The sequence below is a fragment of the Drosophila innubila genome (assembly GCF_004354385.1).
Source record: "Drosophila innubila isolate TH190305 chromosome 2L unlocalized genomic scaffold, UK_Dinn_1.0 4_B_2L, whole genome shotgun sequence".
Classification (NCBI taxonomy): Eukaryota; Metazoa; Arthropoda; class Insecta; order Diptera; family Drosophilidae; genus Drosophila; species Drosophila innubila.
Window position 1 is genome coordinate 19,834,672 of NW_022995372.1, and position 25,989 is coordinate 19,860,660.

General features: G+C 38.7%; 1 protein-coding gene across 2 annotated transcripts in view; it reads right to left on the reverse strand.

Annotated features, from left to right (window-relative positions):
- Positions 1–508: 508 nt before the first annotated feature.
- LOC117781416 (transcription factor hamlet) overlaps positions 509–25,989 on the reverse strand; it is a 30,277-nt gene continuing 4,796 nt past the window's right edge. The window contains exons 1-8 of one of the 2 annotated variants that reach the window (XM_034618168.1): positions 22,670–22,773; positions 19,009–19,508; positions 15,535–15,669; positions 15,235–15,457; positions 10,436–10,571; positions 8,265–8,421; positions 2,745–3,761; positions 509–2,232 (exon numbers count right to left, since the gene is read on the reverse strand). In XM_034618168.1, the coding sequence (XP_034474059.1) occupies positions 880–2,232; positions 2,745–3,761; positions 8,265–8,421; positions 10,436–10,571; positions 15,235–15,457; positions 15,535–15,669; positions 19,009–19,508; positions 22,670–22,697 (3,549 nt within the window). In that variant the 5' untranslated portion in view covers positions 22,698–22,773 and the 3' untranslated portion in view covers positions 509–879. Of the gene's footprint in view, positions 2,233–2,744; positions 3,762–8,264; positions 8,422–10,435; positions 10,572–15,234; positions 15,458–15,534; positions 15,670–19,008; positions 19,509–22,669; positions 22,774–25,989 lie in introns of those variants that run through there. The other variant, XM_034618169.1, reaches the window with a different exon arrangement.

Sequence of the window (25,989 nt, forward strand, 5' to 3'; positions counted from 1 at the left end):
ATGTGATTGTTTTATTTATTGATTTTTCAATTTTTCATAACGATCTTTCATTTTGCCTTCATATACATATATATAATTTTATATATTTAGTTAAACGTTAGGTAAATGTTATAAAATGTATTTTTGAGAATTGCAATAATTAGCACTAAAAATATTTAAACTTATTCGCACTGCATTATTATTTATATAGCCTACCAAGACATGCTCGTACATTCAAAATATCTTTTGATCCTGCTATACTCGTATATATATCGTCTTCAAATCACTCTCTAAAAGTACCCGAATAGTGCCTCTGCCTTATATTTACATACATTCAATTTACAGCTTAGATTATTGTTATAACTATATATATATATATAGAAGATCATATCGAGTGTATATAAGCTAGTTTACATTTAAGTATGATCTTGTGTACAGAGTTATAAAGTTTATTGAAATATCAGCTTGTTGAAACATGTTGACTTTGTTATTATAAATATGATTAATTTTTATATATCTTTTTTTTAAGTTTTCATTATGTTTTGTTGCTTACTTCACCGTCTTTTTCCATTGATTGCATAGCTAAAAGTAGTATTTTTTTCCTTTTATCGTAATCTTATTGTGGTTTCTTTTAATTTTAATTGTATTCATTTTTAGTTACATAGATAAATAAGTATCTAGAAGGAAAATGCGAACTACTTAAAGATTAGTTTCCCTCTTGGAGGCACGCTTAAGTAAAGTTTAAAGTAAGTTTTGTAGAGTTTTACAGTTGAAGTTTAAGTTGAAGTTGGGACAATACCCTTTATATAATGTGTAGGATTTGTTTTTCAATTTCAGCAACAAGAATTCAACAACAACAACAACGACAACGGGAGCAACAACAATAATGTTGCTGCAACTTTAGGTGCTAACGGCAATTGTTTCGCCCAAGCCCGCCTGATTGTTGTTGGTATTGGTGGTGTTGTTGTTGTTGTTGCTGCTGCTGTTGCTATTGTTGTTCTCATTATTGATGCTGTTGTTGTTGTTGTTATTATTATTGTTGTTGCCATGTGCCAGCAATTCCTTATCAAAGTTGGCCGATTGCCGCGTCGACACTGACAACTGATCATCACTTCCGGCATATTCCTCGGTATCGCCATCGGCCCCGCCCAGACTGCTGGGCGTATAGACGCCCTTCATGAAGGATCGGATTTCCTCAAAGTAGGTCTCCTCGCGATCCTTGGCCTCATTGGAGCTGGGGGAATCGTTAAACTCGATTCCCACCGCATCCGCCTCGTGCTTCTTCACATGCCGATCGAGATTCGTTTGCTGGCCAAAGCAACGATCGCACATGGGACAACGGAAGGGACGCTCCTTGTTGTGGATGTTGCGCACGTGACGCTGCAGATTCGATGAGATGCTGAAGGAACGATCGCAGTAATCGCACTTATAAGGCTGTTCCCCGGTGTGAGTACGAAGATGTCGGGTTAGATTTGCGGATCGAGGGAATACCTTGCCACAGAACTTACAGGTGTAGCGATCCTTGAGTTTGTCGCCTCCACGGCCCATGTTGCTGGATGTGGCAGCCACATGGGGGCGGGAGGCGGGCAGGCCGGCGGCACGGAATGCCTCACGGAAATTGTGCTCGGGCGGAAACGACAGATGACGCGAGCTGCTCATCGGTGCAAGCGCACCTGCAACTGGCAGCTCAAAACCTGGCCGTCCGCCCATTCGGCCTAAAAAAGGAATCTGTTGCGGTGAGAAGCGTGTGCGATAAAACTCCTCCAGCAACAGCTGTGGAGCCAACTGTGGCCTTGGACAAGTCATGGCCGAAACAGCAGCCGCTGCAGCCGCCGATGCCGCTGATGCCGCAGATGCCGCTGCACTCTCCGACATGCTGCTCAGATCCCCGCCCGTACTAATCGGTGGCGAGGGGGAGGTGTTGGGTCCTGGCGAGGCGCTGGCACTGTGCGTCGGACTGCTGCCCTTGTACGACAGCCGTGACGTCGAAGATTCCCCTGAGCTGTGTTTCGCCATCTTTGTCGGCGGCGGCTGCAGTAGCTCCACATCTTCATCCGCCTCCAGGTCGGGTGTGGGTGTCCGACTGGACATGCAAATGGACAGCGGGGCGGGCGTGGAACTGTTGCAAACAGAGCTGCGACGCTTGCGACTGACGGACAGATCCAGAGGCTGCTCCGCGCTGCTTTTCTCCGGCTGCAACTCCTCTGTTTCAGCCTCTGTTGGCGGCGGAGTGCTAACAATGTCAATGGATTTCTAGAAGATAAGAAGATAAATTAATTTAATAATTTATTCATATTTATTTAAAATCTTTTAGTATTTTATGAGTAAAGTAGAAATAAAAATTTAAATAAAATGTAATTTAAAAATAACACATTAAAATTTGTGGTATTTAAAATTTTTATATTGATTTTATATTTCGAAAAAAAAGGTAAAACACAGTTTAAAAATTATTTAAATTTTATGAGAGGCTTAAAATTTTACTTTTTCAAATAAAGTGAAAAATATATTTAAAAATATAAGATTTAAACATTTTCTAAATTGATTTAACGTTTTCAAACAAATAAATATTTAAAAAAAAAATACAATTTTAAATTTTTCATTAAAAACCATAAAAATTTGAAGTTTGTAAGGAAAGTTTATTTTTTTTTTTAAATTTCAAATAATACTTGAAAAATAAAAAGAAATTTTTAAATTCAATTGTTTGAATTGAGATTCGACAAAGTATGTTGAATCGATGGACATCATTCTCTCTTGGATTAACTTACCCTGTCATTTTCAAGGTCGTTCTCCTCCTCGATCTGCTGTGCGGAATTTGTCTCCGACTTGAGCTCCCGCTTAACCTTTCCCGTATCCCGTTTCAGTTTTGTCGATTTCGGCCTAACTTTGCTGGACTCCAATTCGTAACTGGACTGTTCCTCTTCCTCCCGGTCCTGCTCCTCCTCTTCTTCGTCGGATGCCTGAAGTTCGGATTTGATGGGCTTTTGCTCCGGTGAGCTGGATTCATGTTTTAATGGCGGTGAATCCGATTTGATGTTCATTGCCGCCTGCAGCTGCTGTTGGAATGCGGCATTGGGACCAAAGACCAAAGGGGCCAGGCCTCGTCCCATCTCCGCCAGCTGCGGATTGGGGAACATGTGCGGCAAGGGGAAGTTGCCAGCCTGCTGAAAGAAATTGGGCAATCCGTAGTGGGGGAATCCCGGAAAGAACGATGTGCTGGGACGCAACATAAATAGATGATTCGGTGGAGTGGCCATGGCAGAGTTGTTGGACTCGCTGCTTGAGCTCGAGCTATTGCCGACGGCAAGGCGTTGATGTGCTCCTGGTGGCAACAACAGTGGAATTGACGGTTGTTGTTGCTGTTGCTGCTGTTGTTGCTGCTGCTGCTGCTGCTGCTGCCGCTCCTGCTGGTGATGATGGCTGTGATGGTGATGATGATGATGCAGGCGACTCTGTTGACTGCGAAAGCTATCCGTTGTATCGCAGAATTTCTTGTGCTTGGACAACGAGGTGACCGAATTGAAGCTCGTGTTGCACTTCTTGCAATTGATCTGGACACGACAATCGGCGTGCATGCGCCGATGACGACACAGATTCGAGAACTGTGTGTACGCCTTGAAGCACACCTCACAGGAGAAGGGCTTCACCGACGAATGGATGTGCTGATGTTGCTTTAGACCCGACGATGTCGCAAATGTTTTGCCGCACTCCGGACACGGGTGACTGCGAGCTCCAACGTGATAGGCGCGAATATGACGCTGTAAAATCGATGGGTCACGGAATACCTGCAAAAGACACCACAAAATTAAATAATGAATAATCTATGAGTATATAATATTTATTTATTTTTTTTTTATATTTGTTTTTCTTTTTTTTGACTCAATACTGACTCGTTGTTGCTCTCGTTCCAGTGCCAAATGAAATGAAACTGAAATTAATCAATCATCTCTTGCTGCTTGGCCGCTAAACGGATCTGTTGCGAGTGCTCAGCGGCTAGACAATGCTCCCAGATCATAGAGCTCTATAAGATTACGCAAAGGTAATAACAACAACAACAACAACAACTCCACCCACTAACAGCAGCAACAGCGGCAGCAGCAACACCTTCGTCAATTATTAACATCAATTGCTACAGTTGTCGTAGCCTGACCATCCCCGAGGCCCCCCTCTCTGTAATCCCCCTCTCTCTTTATATATCTCACTCTCTCTCTCTCTCTGTCTCTCTTGCTAGATTCAAAGCGTGACCAGCTATGCTCTACAAAAAGAGTGACTTGTTCATTAAAGTTGTGAACAATAATTGGGAAAAAAAAATAAATGAAAAGCTAAGAAAAAATTAAATAATAATATACAAATCATGGTTCATTAAATATTCCAAACTTAAGTCACAGTTACAATGATATTCAAGTTACTGAAGATCCGTTACTGATCTCCAAATTCACAGAAAAGGGTTGAAAAATACGCTATCAATTTTACCTGTGTAACTGTGACTGCAAGTCAAAATTACAGCTACAAAGTAACAGAAAAATAAAGTCATTAATTGGGCGACTTTTAGACTTGAAATGGAACCTTAATGATTCTTAACTAAAGACTATAGACTCAAAAGTAAGATTTGAAATCAACTTACATTTATCTATTCTCTTGAGCAACTCAAACTATTCAAAAACTTTATCAAAAAATGTATGGAAATAAAATTGGTTTTCTTAAATATCTAACTGAAGTCACTATAACAGTCACTGTGACTTCAAGTTCGTAATTGAATTTAAGTTCTACCCTAGTTTAATTAACAAACTTTTAGCCAAAATTAAATTTAACAGGAACTTTAAACCTACAGATATATCCTAGGTAAAATTGGATTTAAAGTCACAGTTACAGTCACAGTGATATTCAGTTCATTCCTAGGTAAATTCACAAAATTCACAGCTAAAGCTGTCTTTTTTTTTTTTTTTTTTGTAGAGGGGTTAACGCAATGACAGATCGAGCCATTCAGGCCCAGGCCAAGTCATACCAAGCCAAGTCAGTCAGGCAGGCAGGCGAGATACTTGTACAAGGCATGAGGCACGGGACATGGGACATGGGGCATGCGGCAAGTCGAGGTGTAGCCAGTTTTTCAGTATCCACTTCAAACTTGATTTCGGTCAGCCTCCACCCGCGCTGCCTTTTACGAAACTGTTATGCCTAATCATGCTGTCATAATGCGCTACGAATTCATATCAAACGATGATCGAGCCAGCCTGTTTTTTATTTCGTTTTTTTCTTTTATGTCTGTTTTGTCTCTTAGTCTATCGCGAGTTGCGAGAGGAGACCGAAGACAACAACAGGCGACACACACAAGAATAGCTCGTGCTATAACTACATCAAATGGATTAGATTCAACTACTCTCCAAAAAGGCGAAAAACGCCACAAAAGACAACGACAACGACAACGACAACGACAACAACAACAACAACAACAACAACAACAACAGTTGAAGACTCATGGATTAAGTGTAGGTGTCTTGGCATGCAGGCAGCGACGTCGACTGCGACTGCGACGCCAACTGCGACAGAGACGAGCTTGAAGCTTGCAAAGGTTGGCCTATGGAATGCGATTGTCTGCGAAGTGCTGATGTTGTTGCCTTTCCTAGTGGTTTTGGTTGTTGTTGTTGTCGTTATTGTTGTTGTTGTTGTGTGGCGTTTGGAGCGTACGTGGGGTCAGAACGAGGCGTCTGCAGTAGGGCATTGAAAGGAGATCTGGAGCTGGCAGAAGAGTAAACTGGTTTAAATACACCCAACCAGTTGGCAGGCATCCTAACTAAGCCGTACTATGAGATGCTAAAGTATCTTTAAGGTTGCAAACTAATTAGATACAAAGTCTGTGCTAAATTTTATTATGCAGCTACTAAAACTTAGCATATATCTAGTTGGAACTGAAAATAGATGAAATGTAAATAAAGAAGATACTTGAAATATCTTTTTAAATGAAAACAAATTAGTCAATGGAACGGGAAGAATAATAATAAACTAAAATGACAGGAAGTTTTGCAAGTGTTAACTTTGGCCTAGGCAAGATTGTAAAAGAAAAATACATCTGAGACGAAAAGAAAAGAAATTACTAAGAGTTATTTTTAATTTTAATTTAGATTTACTATTTCACATATCAATTGAGCTAAATCGTAACAATAAAAGCTTTAAGTTTCCAGAATATTTAGAATAAAGAAATAACTTAAGGTATTTTCATAGTGAACTAGTTAAGTACACTAAGAGAAATGTATCTCGTAGATTTAACAGCAAAGTGTTAGCTACTTCACAGCTCGTAAATCTATAGTAACAACTACTCCTGTCTACTCGTACATTTAAGAGTTCAGGTCACTTAGCCCCAACCAGATGAACTGAAGTGCAGCTAAGCCGAAATGGAAAACATGGTAGATCCGTGGCAAATCCCTTTTGAAACGCTTTAAGCTGGCTGCTTGAAAACAAACAAAGCTGACAGCTGAGACCCCGTTTTTTGTATCTATGTATTTTGCTTTTTTTTTTTTTTAGAGGGCCTTGTCAGTGTACGGACGGACCTCAGCGAAAGTATTGCCCTTTTATGTAGCACTAGGCAAATGCCCCACAAGATCGATCATCATTTGTTTGTAGCCTCAGTGGCTCCCGTTTATGTCGTTGTCCAAAAGGTAGACAGAGTGAGGGTAGCGGGGGGTAGCGGGGAGTAGCGGGGGTAACGGTTACAGCCCCACCACAATGCGTGCTACTTACATGCCACCGAAACAATTACAGAGCGCTAAGTAAACTAAATGTAATGCAACGAGACGTTGAATCGATTGAAATACCGTTCGAAATGAAGTAGAAATAAAAAGGGAAATTCAAAAAGAAAAGCCTCGCAGAGTGGACGAGTGGAGCGAGAGAGACCGACCACAAGATTGTAATCAACATGCCATTAAAACATCTTTGCAAGATGTCCAAGTCGTCGATGACAATGACGAAGTGTTAGATGCTTGGATGTAACGAATCGCTTCGATGGATCGATGGATAGACTTCAAGCTCTGTCTTCTTTCCCTTCTCTCTCTCTTGTCTCTCTCCCTCGGGGCCCTTTAATTTAACATTGGCATTCAAATGCAGCGCGAAGATGAACAACAACTCGATCGAGTTGGTAACAAAGTTTCTTCATTACCGAAACGCGGCTCAAATGGTCTCTTAAGTGTTTTGGATGAGTACACGCCCTAAATTCGTATTACCCCAGCGCGTGCGGCACTATCCAAGTGGGTGGAGTAGGGGCGGAGAAGGCGAGAGGGCAGGGCAGGCAACTGGCAAAAGACAAGTAACCAAAAGCTTTTTTTTTCTTTACTTTTTTTTATTGTTATATTTATTTAATGCCAAGTTGAAGCGCCTGCGGCTATTGATCTGCTTGAAATCAAAAGTCTTTAGCTGTCTACCAAATACCACAGCGACCTGATACAATAATTAATGATACGATCATTTAAAGCGCTGCCTGCCCCTCATACCTTATGACGATCTACGGGATGATCAAAGGTTCTGATATTCCCCAGAGTTAGTTCTAAAGAAGACAACAATTCCAGTTGTGATCTTGTGTTGGGCTTAAAAGGGTTAAAAATTGAGAGAAATATATTTTTGCAACGCTTTCAGCATCTTGTAAAATTCATTTTTATCTTAGGAAATAAATCTAAAGATTTCTGTAGTTACACTCGACATTGTATTGTTAATTTCTCTTACTCTGATCTTGAAATTATACATAATTTTTTACTCTACTCATTGGCTTCTTAATTAATCATATTTTTATTTCTTTTAAGTCTCTGTTATTTCTGTATAAAATTATTTATCTATTCTATTACTATTACAAAAAAATATTTTCAATAATCTCTTTGCTTATATTTTTTATGATTTTTTGTATGGGATGATCTCAGATAAATGTTATATGAAAAGGAGGAAAATGTGCAAAAAAAAGCCAGTCTTAAATTTTAAGCAAGTTTCAAAAAATCATAAAAAAAAGCAAAGAGATTTTTGAGAAGAATTTTTGCAGTCACTATTAGAATTGTTTGAAGAAACATTTGCATGAAAACATTTTTTTTGCCCTAGGAAAAGAGTCAAAAATACATCAATTCTAAATATCAACGGGTACTTAATGGGTTAAGGAAATTTTTGTATCATTAAGACGAAATTCAAATGACCTCTCCATTAATGCCAAAATGAACATGAAGTAAGTTCAAATTATGAGTAAATTTTCCCATAGTTTTGTCAAAGTACTTATCCCCACCAGTGTAAGTTATTAGTTCTTGTTCAATTCGACTTACCTTGGAACAGTTCTCGCAGGAATATTTGCGTGAATTATTATGTACGATTGCCCCGTGTTTGATCACCAATGGACGATGACAGAAACGCTGGCCACAAAGCTCGCAGGCAACTTCTCCGCGTTTAAAATGATGTTGGACCACCAAATGATCATCCAGGCTAAAAGAAAGAACAGAAGACAATCAAAATTAGTTATAAAAGAAATTAAGTTACAATGTAATGTATGTTGTTTCTGTTTTGTTATCGGTGTCGCTGTCATCAGCAAATGAAATTAGCAGTTGCGACAGTTGGGACTTCGAGGTGGGAGTCGAGACAATCGGACAGCCTCAATCAGAGTCATGTGCGTCAGTTCACACGCCTCCCAAAGAGACAACTTTGTTTGTTGTCCAACTGTGGTTAACGCCCACGGCAATCGCTTGCCACATCATGAGTAACTTGCCCCATGCCTCTCCTTGGCGTCAATTAGTCAAATGATGTTCAATATTTAATATGCGCGCCTGCTGATAAGCGATCGCTTTGGTTCAGCAGCAACTACTGCGGCCAATGAGTGTCCTCCACACACGCACACCCCCTCTTCCACACTCCCACACACCTCACACCTCACTCCTCTCTCCTATCTCTCCTCCCGCGCCTGCTCCTGCTGTTGTCCTTGATTGTGGAGCAGAGCGCAAAGTGCGATGATTATCGCGCTCAATGCGTGGGAGGAGCAACGTCGACAAAAGGCGGCCACATTTTTAGCATTTTCCCTTTTTTCCTTGATTTTTTTTATTGTATTTTGTGATTTTTGTCATCGACATGGAAGAGTTGACGGCACCAGAGGCAGCATTTGAAGTGTGGGCGTTTGTTTGCTTACAACAACAACAACAACAACAACAACCAAGTATGCATGTTCAACATCAGATAAAATTGCAAAAGCGCCTGACGGAGTCTAGAGAGAGAGAAAAACATGCAGGCAGACACACAGGTCCGTCTCCTTTCACTCTACAGTTTCTCATCTAAAATTCAATAAATCACACACATACACTGACTGATAACTGTTGTTGTACTGGCCACCCACAGACCTCCTACCTTTTGCTTTTCTACCACTCGAAATCAAATGAAAATCAAAAGCGCACTTTAGCACTTGGAACACAAATAGAAGTAGAAAACTTGCGTGTTGTTGTTGGAATTGTCGTTACATTTGTAAACAATGTACAAAAGTTTTGCATTAACTGTAGTTGATTAGGGATCTTCAGGTTACAAGTGGAATAATAGATTTAATAGCTGATGTCCTATTAGATTTCCCAAGGAAAGTTGCAAAATTAGTTTAATGCTATAAATAGAATTACAACTTATAAATTTAGATTAGAGAAAACACACTTATAATAATGAAAAAAAAATAAATTAAAGTACAATTTAAACAGACAGAATTTTGGAATTTGTCTAAAAAATCTATATATAAAAAAGCATCTACTAAAATAATAAAGAAATGCGCGTGATTCTAGACAGTTACGAAAATCATTAGGAATCAGTTAAATTGACTAAATTAATTAAGTACTAATATTTATAAAAAAAAAAAATTTATAAAAAATATCGTATTAAGGATCAACTTCTCTGTAAATTTAATTTCAAGTAAAAAAGTATTAAAATTGACACGAAATAGACAACTTCAATCTGGACACTAAAGATGCCAATTGGGTATTAAATAAAAAAATCAATAAGAGATCTTGAATTTAGCCGTTTCATATCATGGCTAACTCTCACTTTCAACTTTTGGCGTTTTGGCCACTTTAATGGGGCTTTTATTGGCCACACTAAATATTATCGCTATCAACTTTTAATTAAGATCGCCGACGAGCAGCAGCATCGAGCATTTACCAACAATTGGGAATACTATTTTTTTTTTTTTTTTGCTATTGTTGTTGTTGATGGAGACCCCCTCCCCCGCCACAAGTCAATAGCTTTGGCTATGCACACCCATAATTCTATGGGTAAGTTGGAAGCTAATTGGCAGCTTGTTTTCAGTGTGTTTCGATTTAAACATTTATAGTTTTTTTGGCTTAAACTAAAATTGATTTTGATTATTGTCGCTGTTGGCAAGCTGTTTAAATGCCAAAGCAATTTCAAGACATTCTCCCGGATCGTTTAGTACGAAATTTTAAATACCTATGCATATAATCGATTTGGGGCTTACCGTTCTAAATCCGTATAGACATTATCACAGACCTCACAGCGTATATCGATAGCGTTTTCGTCGTCTGTGAAATCGATATCGCCCTGCGATAAGTTTTTTTTCTCTTTGGTAAACTCGTCGCTGCTATAATGGGAACCTGTAAATAAAATTGAGATTAAGTAAAAGATGTATAAAACTACTTATCAATTAGAGTACAAAGCCAATTTTAAATTTATTTGAAGTTGAAGTTTTTAAAAAATATTTAAGAAAACTAATTGCTAAAAAAATATTTATTTTAGTTAGAACAGTTTCTTTGATGATTCACTATAATTAAGAAAACTTTAGGAATGATAAAAAATGTAGTGGAAATCAAAGCGTTTCGTTGAGGAAGATCTTTGGAAGATTCACAGCACTCACACTTGTTTTTATTGAGTTTTATAATATTCTTCACTTAATTGAGTTGATTTATAGGAATATTCACTTTGTTTAAGGATGATATATGGTTTGGTTGGAGTGGTCTAAGGAGCACTTGACACAACCGTTCGGTTTCGCGTTTGAGGAACAAGTGTGTCGCTTTGGTCGCATTATGCCGCCGAGCTAATGTTTTGTTTGCTTGCTAACAATCTGCTAAAGGACTCGGACAGGACGCACTGACATATGACCAACACACACACACACACACACACACATACAGACAGAAGTAAGCACGCAAACACTTAACACAAAATTGGTAGCAGCAACCAAATCGTGTGCACTCATATGTAGAGCTCTAGCTATAGAGCTCTGGGTATAGAGCTTGACGTTGAATAGATAATTGTTCCGAAATGAAAGTAAAGCACCCCCCGTACTACTCTAGAGAGATACCGAGAGGGCCTTAAGGTCCTCGGGTCGCGGGTGCCAAGTACACAAGCCCAATGACAATTCCGAGGGGAAATGACTATCGAAGCGACTTGGACACTTGCACAACCACCAGGTGACACACACACAAACACACACACACACACATTGAGACACACACACATTGAGACACGCAGTTGCTCACACAGGTGCTCTCAGCTCAGCTCAGCCCTTAACCCTGTGCCAAGAATGCAACGTAAGGGATGACAATGACGAAAAGATTATGCATGCAACACACATCCATCCAACAGAGGGGGGGAGGGGGGTGTGGGTAGGGGTGCAAGGTTGGCTGACAGTTAGGTCAGGGCACAGGGGTCGCTCTTGGTTCGCGGTTAGCTTCGGTTCCGTTGGACTGATTTCACTCAAAAGTCATATAGCACCTTACCATACCAAAACGAAAACCCAGTACAGGTGTTGCCTCTCAAGGCACACTCCCTCCATCCCTCTCTAAGGGGTGACTTTAGTTCCACCCGCTCGACTTGATGATGAATATGTATGTGCTACAGTCTGCATAATTGCGGGGTCAAAAGTTAATTTTATCAGCGTGTGCAATATGCTCGGAAAAACGAATTATGGACAGTCCAAGATTCCCACGTAAGTTCCTTCTCGAACTGTAGGCGTTTGTCTGCCACCTTATGGTCTCTTCGAGGAAGGCGTGGGATAACTGGGAGGGAGGACCAGGAGGGCCCATGACGTCTGTAGGGCCAGGTCTCTTCTCTAAACGTTAGAGGGCGCAACGTCAGCTGGCCCACAGATAAGAATAGCCTGAGAAAGTTCGAAATATAGCTCGAAAATGTTCTCATACTACAAGAGCAACGAATTCATTCAAAGTTTCTTATATACAGTACGCAAATTTCATATGAAATCTATGCTACAGTTTCTATAGCTCCTATTGAAAATATATAAAAATCTAGTTTATTTTAATCGAAATACAGAACTATGATTCTCAATTATATTGATGTAGATATATAGATTCAGTCTATTACATTTATCTGTCTTTATGTCTAATTTTAAGTTTCTGTATATATAAATATCCATCTAACCAACCATCTGATTATCCAACAATCAATATTTATAGTATTTGAATTTTCGTAAGTTCATAAAAGCAAACTTGCTTGCCCATCTAGTTTTAAAGGAAACTTTATATTGCAATTATGTTATTATTAGTTAAGCCATCTCCTGATGTAATAAAGTCACTTTACTGTAATCCCTTTTCAATTTCTAACTAATACATCAAGGTCTAATGCCGCCAAACAACTCCGAAATGTAGTTGCACTCTCAACTAAACCTTATCAATATCCCAAGGCTTTCCCTCTTTGACACCTCAGGCAATTGTGGCAACTGTGGCAACTCTGGCAACTCTGGCCACTGCAGCACATGCAACTCAATCCTCAATCCTTTCACGCCTTTCACCAGTCGCAGCTGTCGCTTGGCTCGCTCTCCAACTGGTAGAGATTGATTTACTCCTCGACACGAAATTCAATGGTGGCATTGTCAGAGTCGAGTTTGCAATCAGGATGGAGATGGAGCTCAAGTTGGACGGGACTGACTGCCAAGTGGGCATGTGTCTACATATATATGTACATTGTACATATGTTGACCCTGAATCGATGACGACGCGTTGTTCAAAAACTAAACGGAAGCCAAAAACTGTTGACAAATGATTGATTGAATTATTTACACCTTACAACTGCTGTGGCAAAATCAAAGTTAGATCCGCCTGCTAATCGATTTGCCAGCTTGTCGCAAAAAAAAAAAAAATAAAAAGGGTTAGGTTTTGCTATCTATCGCTATATAAAAAAAGAAACACACTCCTAATGATGCCCAAATTGACACACGATGATCATTTAGCCGAAGACGCGACATGCCAAGTTTCAGTTTTCAGTTTCAGTTTTCGTTTTACGATTTTCAATCGTATTTTTTTTATGGTATTTGCTTTGGTAGTTTGGTAACTCGGCATAACATGCCAGCTCATTAATCATCTATCAGCTTTGTTGGCGACAATGTGTCACTGTGCGAGTGTGCGAGTGTGTGTGTGTATCTGTGTGTATCTGTGTACTGTCAGTTAGTTAAGATTTTTTTTTTCGATTTGGGCTTGGTCTTGGCGTGTGCTCCCTCTGATCACAAGTCGGGGTACTCAATCGCTAGCTGAATTCAATTGTTAGTCTTTGATTGGTCCATTGAAGTCGCACCGCTCGCTAAGCTGAAAGGCATCTCAAAAGTGGTTTAGCCTTAGACTTTTGTTTCGAGAGGGGGCCCTGATGAGGTGCTCTGCTGTACATTTTACTGTTTTGTCAACTCAATTCAGTTGCACACGGCAAATCAAAATAACCAAAGCTAAGCTATCGATATATTTTTTAATTGACCAAGTGCCAAGATCCCACTAATTACAGTCTATAACAGAATACTAAAAATACAATTTATTGATTTAAAAAAAAAACATAATTAAATAAACTAATTTAGTTCTTATCTATACCATTTTATTATTCTCAACTCCAGTCTTTTCATGCCTATTGTTGTATTTATATAAATTAAAATTTATCAGTTCATGTTTTAAAATGTTCGATTTTAAGGAAATGTTTATCACACCAATTTATATGAGGTTGTTTGCGAAAAGTCTACAGTCATAGCAAAAATTCGACTCTTCTGAGTCCCTTGATATTTTTCTTATTTAAATTTATTTTTATAGTGCTCACTTTAATTTATTTGTATGGCTTTATCCAAAAATCACTCAAAACAACTTCCATTCCATATTCACCCGTTAGTCTTTGACTTTTGTAATATATTCTTCCAATTGAAAATGTAACGGTCAAAACTAAGTCTGTCCCCTTCCGCATCTACCCCTCAGCTAACAGAACTGATGCTTAGCATTTTACCAAGTCGTTTGTTACCATTTCAACCACAGTTGGCCCTTTGCTACCCTCTCAACACTAAGTAGAAATGTAAAAAGGACCCTGTAGGTCCTTCGCTCTGTGTCTTACCGTTCATTGAGTTCATGTGGTCAACAGGCCGTGACTTTTCACAGTGAAAACTTGCACAGAAATACGTTAAAAATTAAAAATAAAAAAAGTAGAGTCAAGTTAAGAGAATTTACTGTTGCACAGGTGTGAGGGTCGTCTATGGGAAACAGAACCATAAGGTTGTCCAAAATTAATTGAAAAGTAACGTATGTCGAGGAGTAAGAATGGATATATCCATTACGTATGCAAATTTTAAAGCTGGCATTAAACCAAAATAAAAATAGTTTTTGAAAATGATTTGACGCGTGATAAAAAGTTGAAAAGCCAAACACACAATGGAAAATAAATACGAGTATGAAAATGCAATGGCAACTGTTAAATGAGACGTCCACAAATCCCACATGTTTATAATCAAACACGATCGGGACGAGATGCAATTGCAACCCTCTCAATGGATTAGGATTAAATTAAGCGTGTGCCATTTGCAAGGACGACTACAAGGATCATACGTGCGTGTTGATGGATCTCTAATGAAATTATCAAACATTTTAATAACAAATGAAAACATGTGCGGTTGCCGCAGATTGCATGGGCGCATGCCCAGTTCAACAGAGGGGCGCAAACTACCCAAAATAATAATAATCATACCCCTGACAAAGGGGTGCAGCCCTCATAAGCTGTCGTCGTGGTTGATCCTGGGATGCTGATGATGACGATGATGAAGTTGATGATGATGATGATGATGATGATATCATGTTGCAAGACTCGTGCCACTTTCATTGTCACGCGCATTTTTGACACGTCAGATTTTACTACCCCCTACCCCTTACCCCTACCCCTACCCCTACACACTACTGACCGTGTCTTAATTTGTTTGCCAGCTGTATTTGACATTATTCACAGAGCCAGCATCTCTTCCTCATTCTCCTTCTCCCTCTCCTTGTCCCTCTCCCTTGTACTCACCATTATCTCGATCGCTGCGATCATCGTTGCTTAATAAGCTATTGTTGTTGTTATTGCTGTTGCTATTGTTGTTGTTGTTCTTGTTGGCTACTTTTGCCACTGCTGCTGTAACAGCCGCAGCAGTTGCCATACTATTCTCACTGATATCATAGGGAGTTTTGGGACGTCCATCGACCACAATTTCAGCGCCTGCATTCACATCCCGTTTGGTTTCGTACCACAGCTAAAAATCATTAAAAAAAACAATATATTGTTAATTATTATTTTAAAAAAAATTAATTGCACGCGTGCTGTACTCACATAGCCGTCAAATATAAAATTCTTTAAATTAGCCTCTTCAATTTCATCGATTTGCACGGCGCGTATTTTTTTCAGCCATGTGGCCACATCGGATGAGGGTTCCAGCCAGCCATGAAAAAGTGGGCCGGCAATCACCTACAAATTTAACAAAAAGAATCTTAATTACACATAATTTAAAACATATTTTCATTAAGTTTTACTTTAATTCAATTCATTTATCATTAAAAGCAACTGCTAGCGCCATCTGTTGTCTGCTGTTAGGATAACTATGCTAACTGTCATAATGCACGTAGCTTAGCGCAGTCACAAACCTCTTAGCAGTGACAGCAGCACACAGAAGAGCAGTTAAAATGGTAGCAAAATTGTTTTCAAAGAGTATTTTCTGTTGTAAAAGGGTAGTCAAATTGTAAAAGGTAGCTAAATGCTTGTTGAAATTTGTGGAGCAAAAACCAAAAAAAACTTAAAATTGCAGCTTGAATTAAAGGCTAAAGGTTTAATTTGCAAAGACTTTAACAAACAGTAGTCCCTGCCTTTAAAAAGGTAGTTTAATTGCTTAAGTTGGCTTAATGTGTGTGGAACCCATTAATACCTATCATTAGAAATTACAAACTGGCTATGTATATAAGTATTTAATCTAATCCAAGATTAAAAAAATTTTCAGCGGAAATTTCACTTAGTCTCAGCATTTTCCCCACTTTTTTAAGTTTTTTTTTTAGTACTCTTCAATTTCTTTGCCTAAAAATGAAGCCATTCATTGAAACAAAGCACAAAGACTTCTAGAGTCTCAGCAAGACGTCACCTCTTTCCCAACATTCTCCGCCTACCGATTAGCGACGTCTACCTTACTCAAGGTCATTTGCAGGCCGCTAAAAACTTGCCTCAAATACAAAAAAAAGCAACAACAGCACCGCCTACAGTTTTTGTATGCAAAATAAAAGCAGCAGCAGCAGTAATAACAACAACAACAACAATAAGGCGCAAACTAAATACGCATAATTTACACAAATCGCCGACTGCAGTTTGGCAGCCCAACAAAAACAACAAAAACAACAACAGCAACGAAATGAGCAAAACGCCTTAGACGCTGTGACGCCAACAACAACAACAACAACTCAAAACTGGGCACAGCAACAAAAACAACTGAATGACTTTGCGTATGCCGTTACGCTGCCTCAGTCGCCGTCGCTGTCGCTGCGCTGCGCTGCCGTCGGCCTCTTGTCTGTCAAGTCATATGGAAAAACGGCGCTTTACACTTTTTTTTCAACTACTACGTTTTTCAGTTTCATTAAGTGGTATGCGTCTGCATGTATATGAGTGTGTGTGTGTGTGTTGAGTGGGAGAGTCTGCAGAGTGAGCGCGAGAGAGAGAGAGAGACAGAGCTAGAGCGGGGGATGAGAGCATATGTTTGTGCACGCTCCAAAAATTAAGTTAACAACGCTTCGAGTGCTCGCGCCGTGGCGTATGCAAAGAATAATATGGAATCACACACACAGCCACATGAACACACAAATATGCAAGTATATTTTATAAAATTAAACTCAAGTTGCGGTTTACACGGAAGCAACGCATATGAGATTCTGAATCTGGCGACGGCTGACAGTTATTTGAGCTCAGCGCCAAGTTGTTGTTGCTGGTTGTTGTTGTCGAGCTAATCTTGGGATTGTGACAAGACAAACATGTCCAGGTTGCTATACATAAAATTTTATTATTATTAAAAAAAAAGAGGCCACAAGAAGCAAGCGAAAAGCATCAAAAACATGGCATAGTCAATGGGCAAGAAAAATATTTACGCGCCAGAGATAATCTCAAAGTGTTGAGTTCACACCCAGAGAACTGGCTTCAAATTGCCAGGCAGATACAAATACAGATACAGATACAGATACAGATACGGATACAAATACGCAGATATACATAGAGCCAATGTATCTGTCAAAACGGAAATGTGAATGAGGAAAGTGCGCTTGATTTGAGGATCATCCAGAGCAAAAAAAAAAAAAAATAGGGAAGGGAAGGGATCAGCTGAGAATTGAGAACAGAGTATAGAGTAGAGACATCTCAGATCTGAGGACTGTCAACGTGGCATTGCCAATTTTCAGTTGCCAGTTGCCGCTTTGGCTCGAGTGGCAAATCAAACAACAACAACAACAATAATATTGTTGCAATACCTGAATCGCAGAATAGACAGACAGACGAACAGACAGACGGAGGGACAAACGGACGGATAGAGATACACACTCGTAGGTAGAGCTATCCTGTGACAATTGTCAACAGGACTAGGCGCGATAATTTGATTGGATTGTCTGTCCCGTCCGTCCCTCTGCCGGAACAACAGACAGTAGCTGCAAAAGTGTCAGTTGACTGACGGACTGACTGACTGACTGACAATCAATCGAAGGGTTCCCAAACTAATTGGAATCATCAGGCTTCAGGGGCCTCGGGTTTTCAGCCTCAACTTAAGCCTCATTTAGGGTGCACTTTGTGGATTTTCCCGGTGTGACCAGGAAATTAGCTCTGGCCAAGGATTAGGCACATTTGACTGACAATTGTGCGTACCGAGCCGCAAAAACCCGTGCTAATCAAATCTATTTCCAATCGTTTGATTTTCATTTTCATTTTTCCTATAGAAAAACCCCCAAAAAAAATTCATCTCATTTCATTATAAACGCAATTTTTGTGCAATTTTCGCGCGCAGCTTTGATAGGATTAAATTTCGGGAAAGATAAATTTACCCGAAATTCGAGACAAAATGCAGAAAAAAAATCGCACATGTGCGAAAGGATAATGTCTGGCAATAAATTATATAGTATAGGGACAACTTTTAGCTAGATAAAAAAAACTGACTGTCAACTACAAATGACATTGGTTTCATTTTGACAGTTTCTACTTGAAACTAGAAACATACTATTCTCAACATCATATTGATTATATATTTTTTATATTAATTATAAAAAGGACAAGAACTAGATTGCGAATAGATCACAGTGGGATAATTTTGTATCTCATTTCAAGAAATGAAAATATTCTTTAACTGTTTTTTTTTTTTATAAGCCTCAGTATTTATTATGACTGTGGTATCTATTATCATGTAATCTATAACTTTATAAACTTTATAACAAATGTATGATAATATCAAGCTGAAGCTTTCTCCTAAATACGTGTATAAATAAAGAAAAAGGATTTAAAATAAAAGCGCAGTTAAAGAACTTGACAGTGGGCTCATATTGACTATTTTGCATTGAAATTAATAATATTATCGATTGTTTGTTTTGTTCTTGATAAGAAGTGAGTTTCTTAGAATTTAAATTATCTGATAAGTTCTTGAAAATAGATTAATTAGCAACTGTTGAAATAGACATTTCACTTTATAGCTGCTGTGCAAGAGATAAGATACTTTTTAGAATACTTTTGAATAAGGCCATCGCTTTCAGATAAGTATATTGAAATGCTAATTTTAAGGTGATGAACTTGACTCACCTCCCAAGCCAGATGACGATCGCTGGGTTGTTGGCAGAGACGCATGGGGAAGGGTCCGTAGCGGGTGCCGCGTGGCAGATATGTCTTGGCATAGACGCCAGTATCACGTATGTCCAGGTTGGAGACGGGCTCCCGAAGACGCGCCATGTCCAGCAGGTGTTCCTTTTGCTCCTCGCTGAACAAGTGCTCCAAGCCGGAACCGGAGCCATTGCTCAGAGCCGAGGAGGAGAGCGGAGTGGAGGCGGAGAGAGCCATGAGACGCTGCTGCGTCTCCTGCGAACGTTGCATGGCTGAGGTGGGCGGCGGCGGGGGCGTTGAGGGGGATATCGTTGGTGGCAGATGGCGAGCAAACGATTCCTCCGGCCTCGACGGACTGCCACTTAAAAGCGCCGGCGGCAATTGTCCAAATCCCGGCGTCGCACTATTGAGATCCAAATGATGATGCAGAAGATGATGATGATGCCGCACGACACTCGGATCAAAGTCCTCGCCGTTTGAGCCTGTTGCAACATACGAAAGCAGGCGAGAAAATAGAAAAATCAACTATTAGTGATTGGCGATTAAAGTTTCGACTTTGGTCTAATCCTAATCACAACAAAAATTATCAATTAACAATTATCAATTGTCAGTGCACAAATAGAAAGTTGTCCAGATAACTGGCCACAACTGGGACTGTCATATCTCTGACAAAGACAACAACACATATGCGTGGTATCTGTGTTGTCATCATGCTGTTTAATTTGGTATTTGGCTCTCTATCTCATTGATTTTGCAATTGTCGACCACTTCACATTGTCACTTCACTCACTCAGTCAGCAATCATTCCATCAATCCATCATTCAAACACTCACTCAACGTGTGCATGGCCAACGATCAACGATTATCTGTGAGTCTCTTTTGCCCACTGTACAGGTGTATTTAAAGCTCACCTGTAGATTGTATTACCTGTGCAGCCTGTGCAAACAATGTCTGAATTAAGTGAATTGAATTCCTTTTCAGTAACTATTTGAAATATTTATTGTTTATTCTCAATGTGGAATTTTATTTCTGCACTTGTTTTCTATTTATTTTGAAAGATTTGACTTGCTCAGCTGTTGCTTATCAAATAAATAGACAAAGCAAATGGATTCACACGAACCAGACTAGACATTTGAGCTGACATTTAACTCATCGATAGATGTATCCCTTCATCGACTACATATATAGTCAACTTAAAAGTATACATATTTCTGTTTCAATTTAATTACTCTTACGTTGTAACATACCCACCAGTTTTATTGTCAAAGTAAAGTTTCAAATATTTTAAGTATTTCCTTTGAAAGTTCATAATTTAATTTGACGTTACATTTAAATAGGAAGTTAAAAAAAGTTTCTTAAATATGTGTTTACATTTAATTGTATATATTAATTTTACGTATAAAAAAAAAATATTAAATTGCGTAGAAAACATAAATTTTTGTTAAAATAAAAGATATTGATATTTAAAAAACGTGTGCTTAATTTATAGATCAAAAGCTATTTTGAAATACATTTTTAAAGTCCAAGAAAATTTATCCTTTCATAATAATAAACTCAGCTTTAAATAAACAAAGGATTTTCAATTAACCCTTCCTTGAATTTGTTAATTTTTAAAATAATTATAATAAAATAATTAATTTATTATCTTCAACTATATATCCGGCTTTTATCGACCTCAGCCCTACCATGACTAGAACATAAGTACATCATCCAAAAAGAACTCACACAGTTGAGAGATAAACGACAAAACATTTGTTTGGAATGGAGACACAAAAGTTGCAACAAATTACGCACCGATTATTTATTTATTTATTTGTTATTGTGATTGTGATTGTTGTCTGAGGCTTGTACCTACCGCCTTATTTAAACACTTGAAACTAAATCGTAATTTGAGCTGTTAGACAAAATATGACAACGGCTGTCCAACTTACAGGCCAACTACTAGACCAGATAAGAAACCAAATGAAAACGAAAACGAGCACGAAAGACGGAAAAATGAAAACCCGAAAAGATATGGAGCAGTCAACAATACTCTACACTCAATACTTCACACACAGCAACAGTAATAGGTAGTAGAATATAGTAACATAAGAACTCTTGTCGGATTGCACTGATGATAAGTATCTGCCATATAAATAAGCCGCACACACAGCCGCAAACAATGGAAGGTGGTCAAATAACCAAATAGCCAAATAACCATACTACCAAATACCAATCCTCAACAACCTGACAACTTTCGCACTTCCTTGGCACACGCTATTTGCATAGCAACAATATCCACCCACAAATCTACGTGTATGTTATACTATATCATCTTCTCTACCTCCGACGGCGTCTTTCGCACCCATCCGAGAATTGTTTTTGAAGTGCCCTCAAGTGCCGCTGCGTCATGTTCTTTCTTCTTCTCCTTCCGTCTTCGCGCCCATCGTAGTTTAGAGTTAGGATCGTCTAGCTATTCCATTTCGTAGTATCGATTGACATATAAAACTGTTATGATGAGTAGCTTCCACTTACAAATTTATTTGATAGACTATCATGACTATACATTATTTATTTAAACACTTGGGCACATGTGTTTTCTATTCTTCGTTTCTGTTTCTTAGGTCCCCTGCTAATTAGTTTAGTTAATTACATTTATTTGTGGCGGTTTGTTTTAAAACTAGTCCCAACTGTTGGAAGCTGCAAGCGTTATGAGCTTGATAAGATGCCATTTTGTGAGTCATTTAAGGTGAAAGCTGCTTTCACAAATTACCTTGTTTTCCCCAAATAACTTTTGAAAAGGAAGTTAGAGACTTTTCCATAAACTTTTTGTCAAAACTTTTAATATATTTTTAAGCAAAGACACAGTAATAGTTGGCAAGTTTTTTAAGTGGTTGATAAAGAATTTAAAACGTAACAAACTTTTGATATAAATTTCATAAAATCAGGGGTGCCACAGAAACCGAAATTAACCCAAAATCTTCTAAAAATGTATGAAGATTTGGGGAATTTTCGGTTGGTTTCGTTTTCTGTGACACCCCTGTATATATTACATTTTACTTGGTGAAAAATAATTTTAATAGAGTACCTATCTATATTACATTTTCAACGACAGTCAGTTAAAGCAATCAAATTTGTATTTTCGTTTCAGTATCTTTAGAATATTTGTAATTAAAGTCAAATTCAAGCCTCAGATAAATTGCATATTGTTATATTAGCACAGCAAGGCTTTAAATATTTAATGTCATCTGTTTAAATGAACGTCAATTTAAGGGAATGTAATAAAAGGCATCACCGATTGATATAACCATCGAATTTTAGCAATTACTTAGTTCTTATGACATTGAAATGTCAGTGAAGTAACATTTGGTTTCACACACGATCTAGTCACTCACATAAATCTTAAGTCTATCACACGTCTGCACTGACACACAATGAAATAAAAACTGAATCAGTTTTCTCGATATAGACAAGTGGAGTCAATATATCCGAGAGGTTTACACATTGCTGCAAAAATATTTGTGGCACCAACAAAGTGGTAACTCAAAACGTGACGTTCCTCATAATAAACTGATAACTGGAGCACACAGAAAACACAAACGGATAATCCATAAAGGCGATAGATACTTGGTTATTTTAAGTGTATTTCCTTTTTAGAACCAACCTGATATAACAAAACGATCGCATAACATGATTTCCGTAGCCGTTTCGCGTTTCTCTTGTAATTATCACAATCAGAATGTAAATTTAAATAATAATAACAAACAAATCATATGCACAAAAAATCGCGACACGACATGGCCGAAATATTAAGAGAGAGAGAGAGCGAGATCAATTAACTGGCATACACGGCGTATGATTATTATTCGCAAGATGCTCCTTTAAAAGTTTTCATCAATTTGAATTGAATTTTGATTTTGATTTGGATTTTATTTGATTTGGTGTCGTCTCTATCTGCCGGTTGTCTTCACAAGACTGAGTACCGAACGGATACGTGACGCTGGCAGCGCGACGATAGCGCAACGTCGACGCCAGCGTTGACGCCAGCGCAAGCAGCGACAGCGACAGCAACGACGACAGCAACGACGACGGCGACAACAAAAACTGAGATTCCGATTGCGAGCGCGCACAACGCGACCAACTGACTGACTAAGTGATGATGTTCTGACTGCTGAGTCTGAGAAATGGATGTGGAAATGGCAACTGGCAGTGGGAATGGGAGAGGCGTCTCTTTGGTTGGTTGCTGCCACAGATGGTGGATGCCACAGCCACAGGATGCCCAAGCAGATGATGATGATCGAGCTGCTGCTTATCTGCCACACACTACAAACAGCAGGGGATGAAAATGAGAGAGCAAGTAACACACAAACACACACATAGATACTAAGTGTATCTGTATCTGTATCTGCATCTGTATCTGACTACCCTGCAATTGTGCAGCGCGCTCTCTGCCTGCCTCTCTCCCAGTGTGTATGTGTATGTGTGAGTTTGTGTGTGTGTGGAATCTGTGTCAGCTCTGTAAGCAGCACAATCATCATTATCGCCATCGTCATCATCGTGTGGCACGAACTGTTACTTCGTTTTGCCCTTTCTCTGATTCGAATGCGAGTTGTGACCCGAGGCACAATTTGGACTCCTGCTGTTTTGTTGCTGTTGTTGTTGTTGTCTGCCTGGCCACAAAAGGATAGCAAACACACACACACACACAAACACATACGGGCACACACTCATACAGACACAGATAGATATATGTACATATGTATATAAAGTGTATGCTCTCTTATTTACCTACTCAGTTTTCCTATCAGAATGCAGCAGCGCAGCAGCAGCAGCAGAATCTATGTATCTCACAGATACACGACATTCTCATCATTATCATTCTCATCATCATCATCATTTGAAATTTTGCAGATGGGAGGAGCCATCGCAGGATAATAGGGCGTGCACATCTTCGCATTCATTATGCACAAACACACACACACACACCCACACATATATATATTATATATATAAACATCTTTAGAGAGCTACAGATACAGAAACTGAGAGATACAGATACTCTGCTGACTGCTGCTGTCCTTTTCTCACGCACATCTTGTTTGTGTTACGTTTTGTGGTTTCGTTTTGGACTATTATGGAGCCGCAGTCAAACCGCCCAGCCACCCAAGCACCACAGCTCCCCTTCCCCCTCCCTTCCTTCTCTCTTTCTCCCTCTCTACACTCATCTCACTGCCAGAACCTTTTGCAGTCAGACAGTGCCAAGTTTCTGGCTTGTGGTTTGCCTTCTTTCTCTTTCCCCTCTCCTTCTCTGACTCCCATTCCCTCTCCCATTTCCTCTCCCATTCCCTCTTCTTATGCGGGGGTTGGTTTTACTTGCCACCTGCCACCTGCGTCTGTGCCTCTTCCAAAGCGTGCGCAATAAGCGCACATTAGCCTAATGGCTGTATGTGTGTGTGTGTGTATTGGCCACAAAAACTCATGGCAATAATTGAAAGCGACTGCGTTGCCTTTTGGCCTGGGGGCCTTTTCACTTTGCTCACATTTCTGTTGCGCTTTTTTTGCTTTTCTTTTTTTTTTGTGTGTGTGTGTGTGTGTGTTTGTCTGAGTGTAAGTGACTGTGTGTAACTGTGGTTAGGCTATGTACAAGGTTGATTTTTGGCTGTTGGCTTTTGTTTGCAACTTAATTTTGTATCTGTCGACAAAGTTTCCGACACACACAAAACACAACACATCCACACTCACGCGGCTTTTGAGGTTAAGCAAAATGGGAAATGGGGAAAGTGTTTGGCAACTGATTTGTTGTGCAGGTTTATGCAATTAGCAAGTTGTTAAGATAGTTCACACATATTTTTCAGTGATAAGTTGAGATTTTGAGATATTACATTTTTAAATAAAACAAATTTCATTTAAATTATTTGATTTTCCTAATTGCTAAAGCTAAGGATATTAATATTTAAAAATTGCTATTAAATGATTTATAAAATTTGAAATAAATGAATTTAAAATGAAAGTGTGATATTAAATGGATTTAAGCTTTTCTTATTTTCTATCAAACGAAAGATTTAGAAAAGCAAATTTGTATTTCAAACTAAACAGGCTGTTTAACACATTTGTCAAGCATTAACAATATTATGCGGAATATTTAATTTGTCGATAGTACTATTTTTCAAATTTGATGAATTCGTTTTATGCAAAACTAACACAAACTTGATGACATTAAAAGATATTTTAATATTTTTATGCGTTGAAGTTGAGTGTATGAATCTGAGAGTCAGCCAGTCTTGAAGATATAAAGTTAAATATTATATTACCTTACCAATATGATTATAATAAATCTTTCTTTTCAGTATTACTTTCAGATAGCAACTAATTAATAACTTACTTGACCGCTGTATGACTTTATATGGGGAATTTTCCTCACATAATTATTTTCCTGGACATTTAGCTTGACTGGACTGCACTATCGCAGACTTTAATAGCTTCCTGAGCTTTATGAGGGTGCCTAATGGCAAAAAACAAATTAATGTTCTGATTCTGATAATGATTCCCCCAAGTATTTAATGACGTGATCCCTTTTATACATGCCATAAGGCACCCGCGCTGATAATTATTATGGTATTTTCTTTTTTAATTTTGCCTGAGCCCGCATATTATGATGCTGTTTTTATTTATTGCGAAAAAAGCTGATAAAATTATCTTAAAAATTAATTCATTTTATAGATTTCTATGTATCAAAAAACTGTGCAGTTATAAGTCTACCGAGTATCCAGAATCCTTTCTTGGAAAAAATTATGATTTCCCACCGCATTGCAAGTAAATAAATTAGATTACACGAGGCAACCTTTTAAGATGTTAAACTCTTTGTGATTGGGGTAATAAATTTGTGTACTTGTTATTTATTTGCATGAGTAAAATGCCACTTAAGGACAAGCCCCCTCATAATTTACGCCAACAATACGAAAGTGATAAAAAGAACACGCTCAT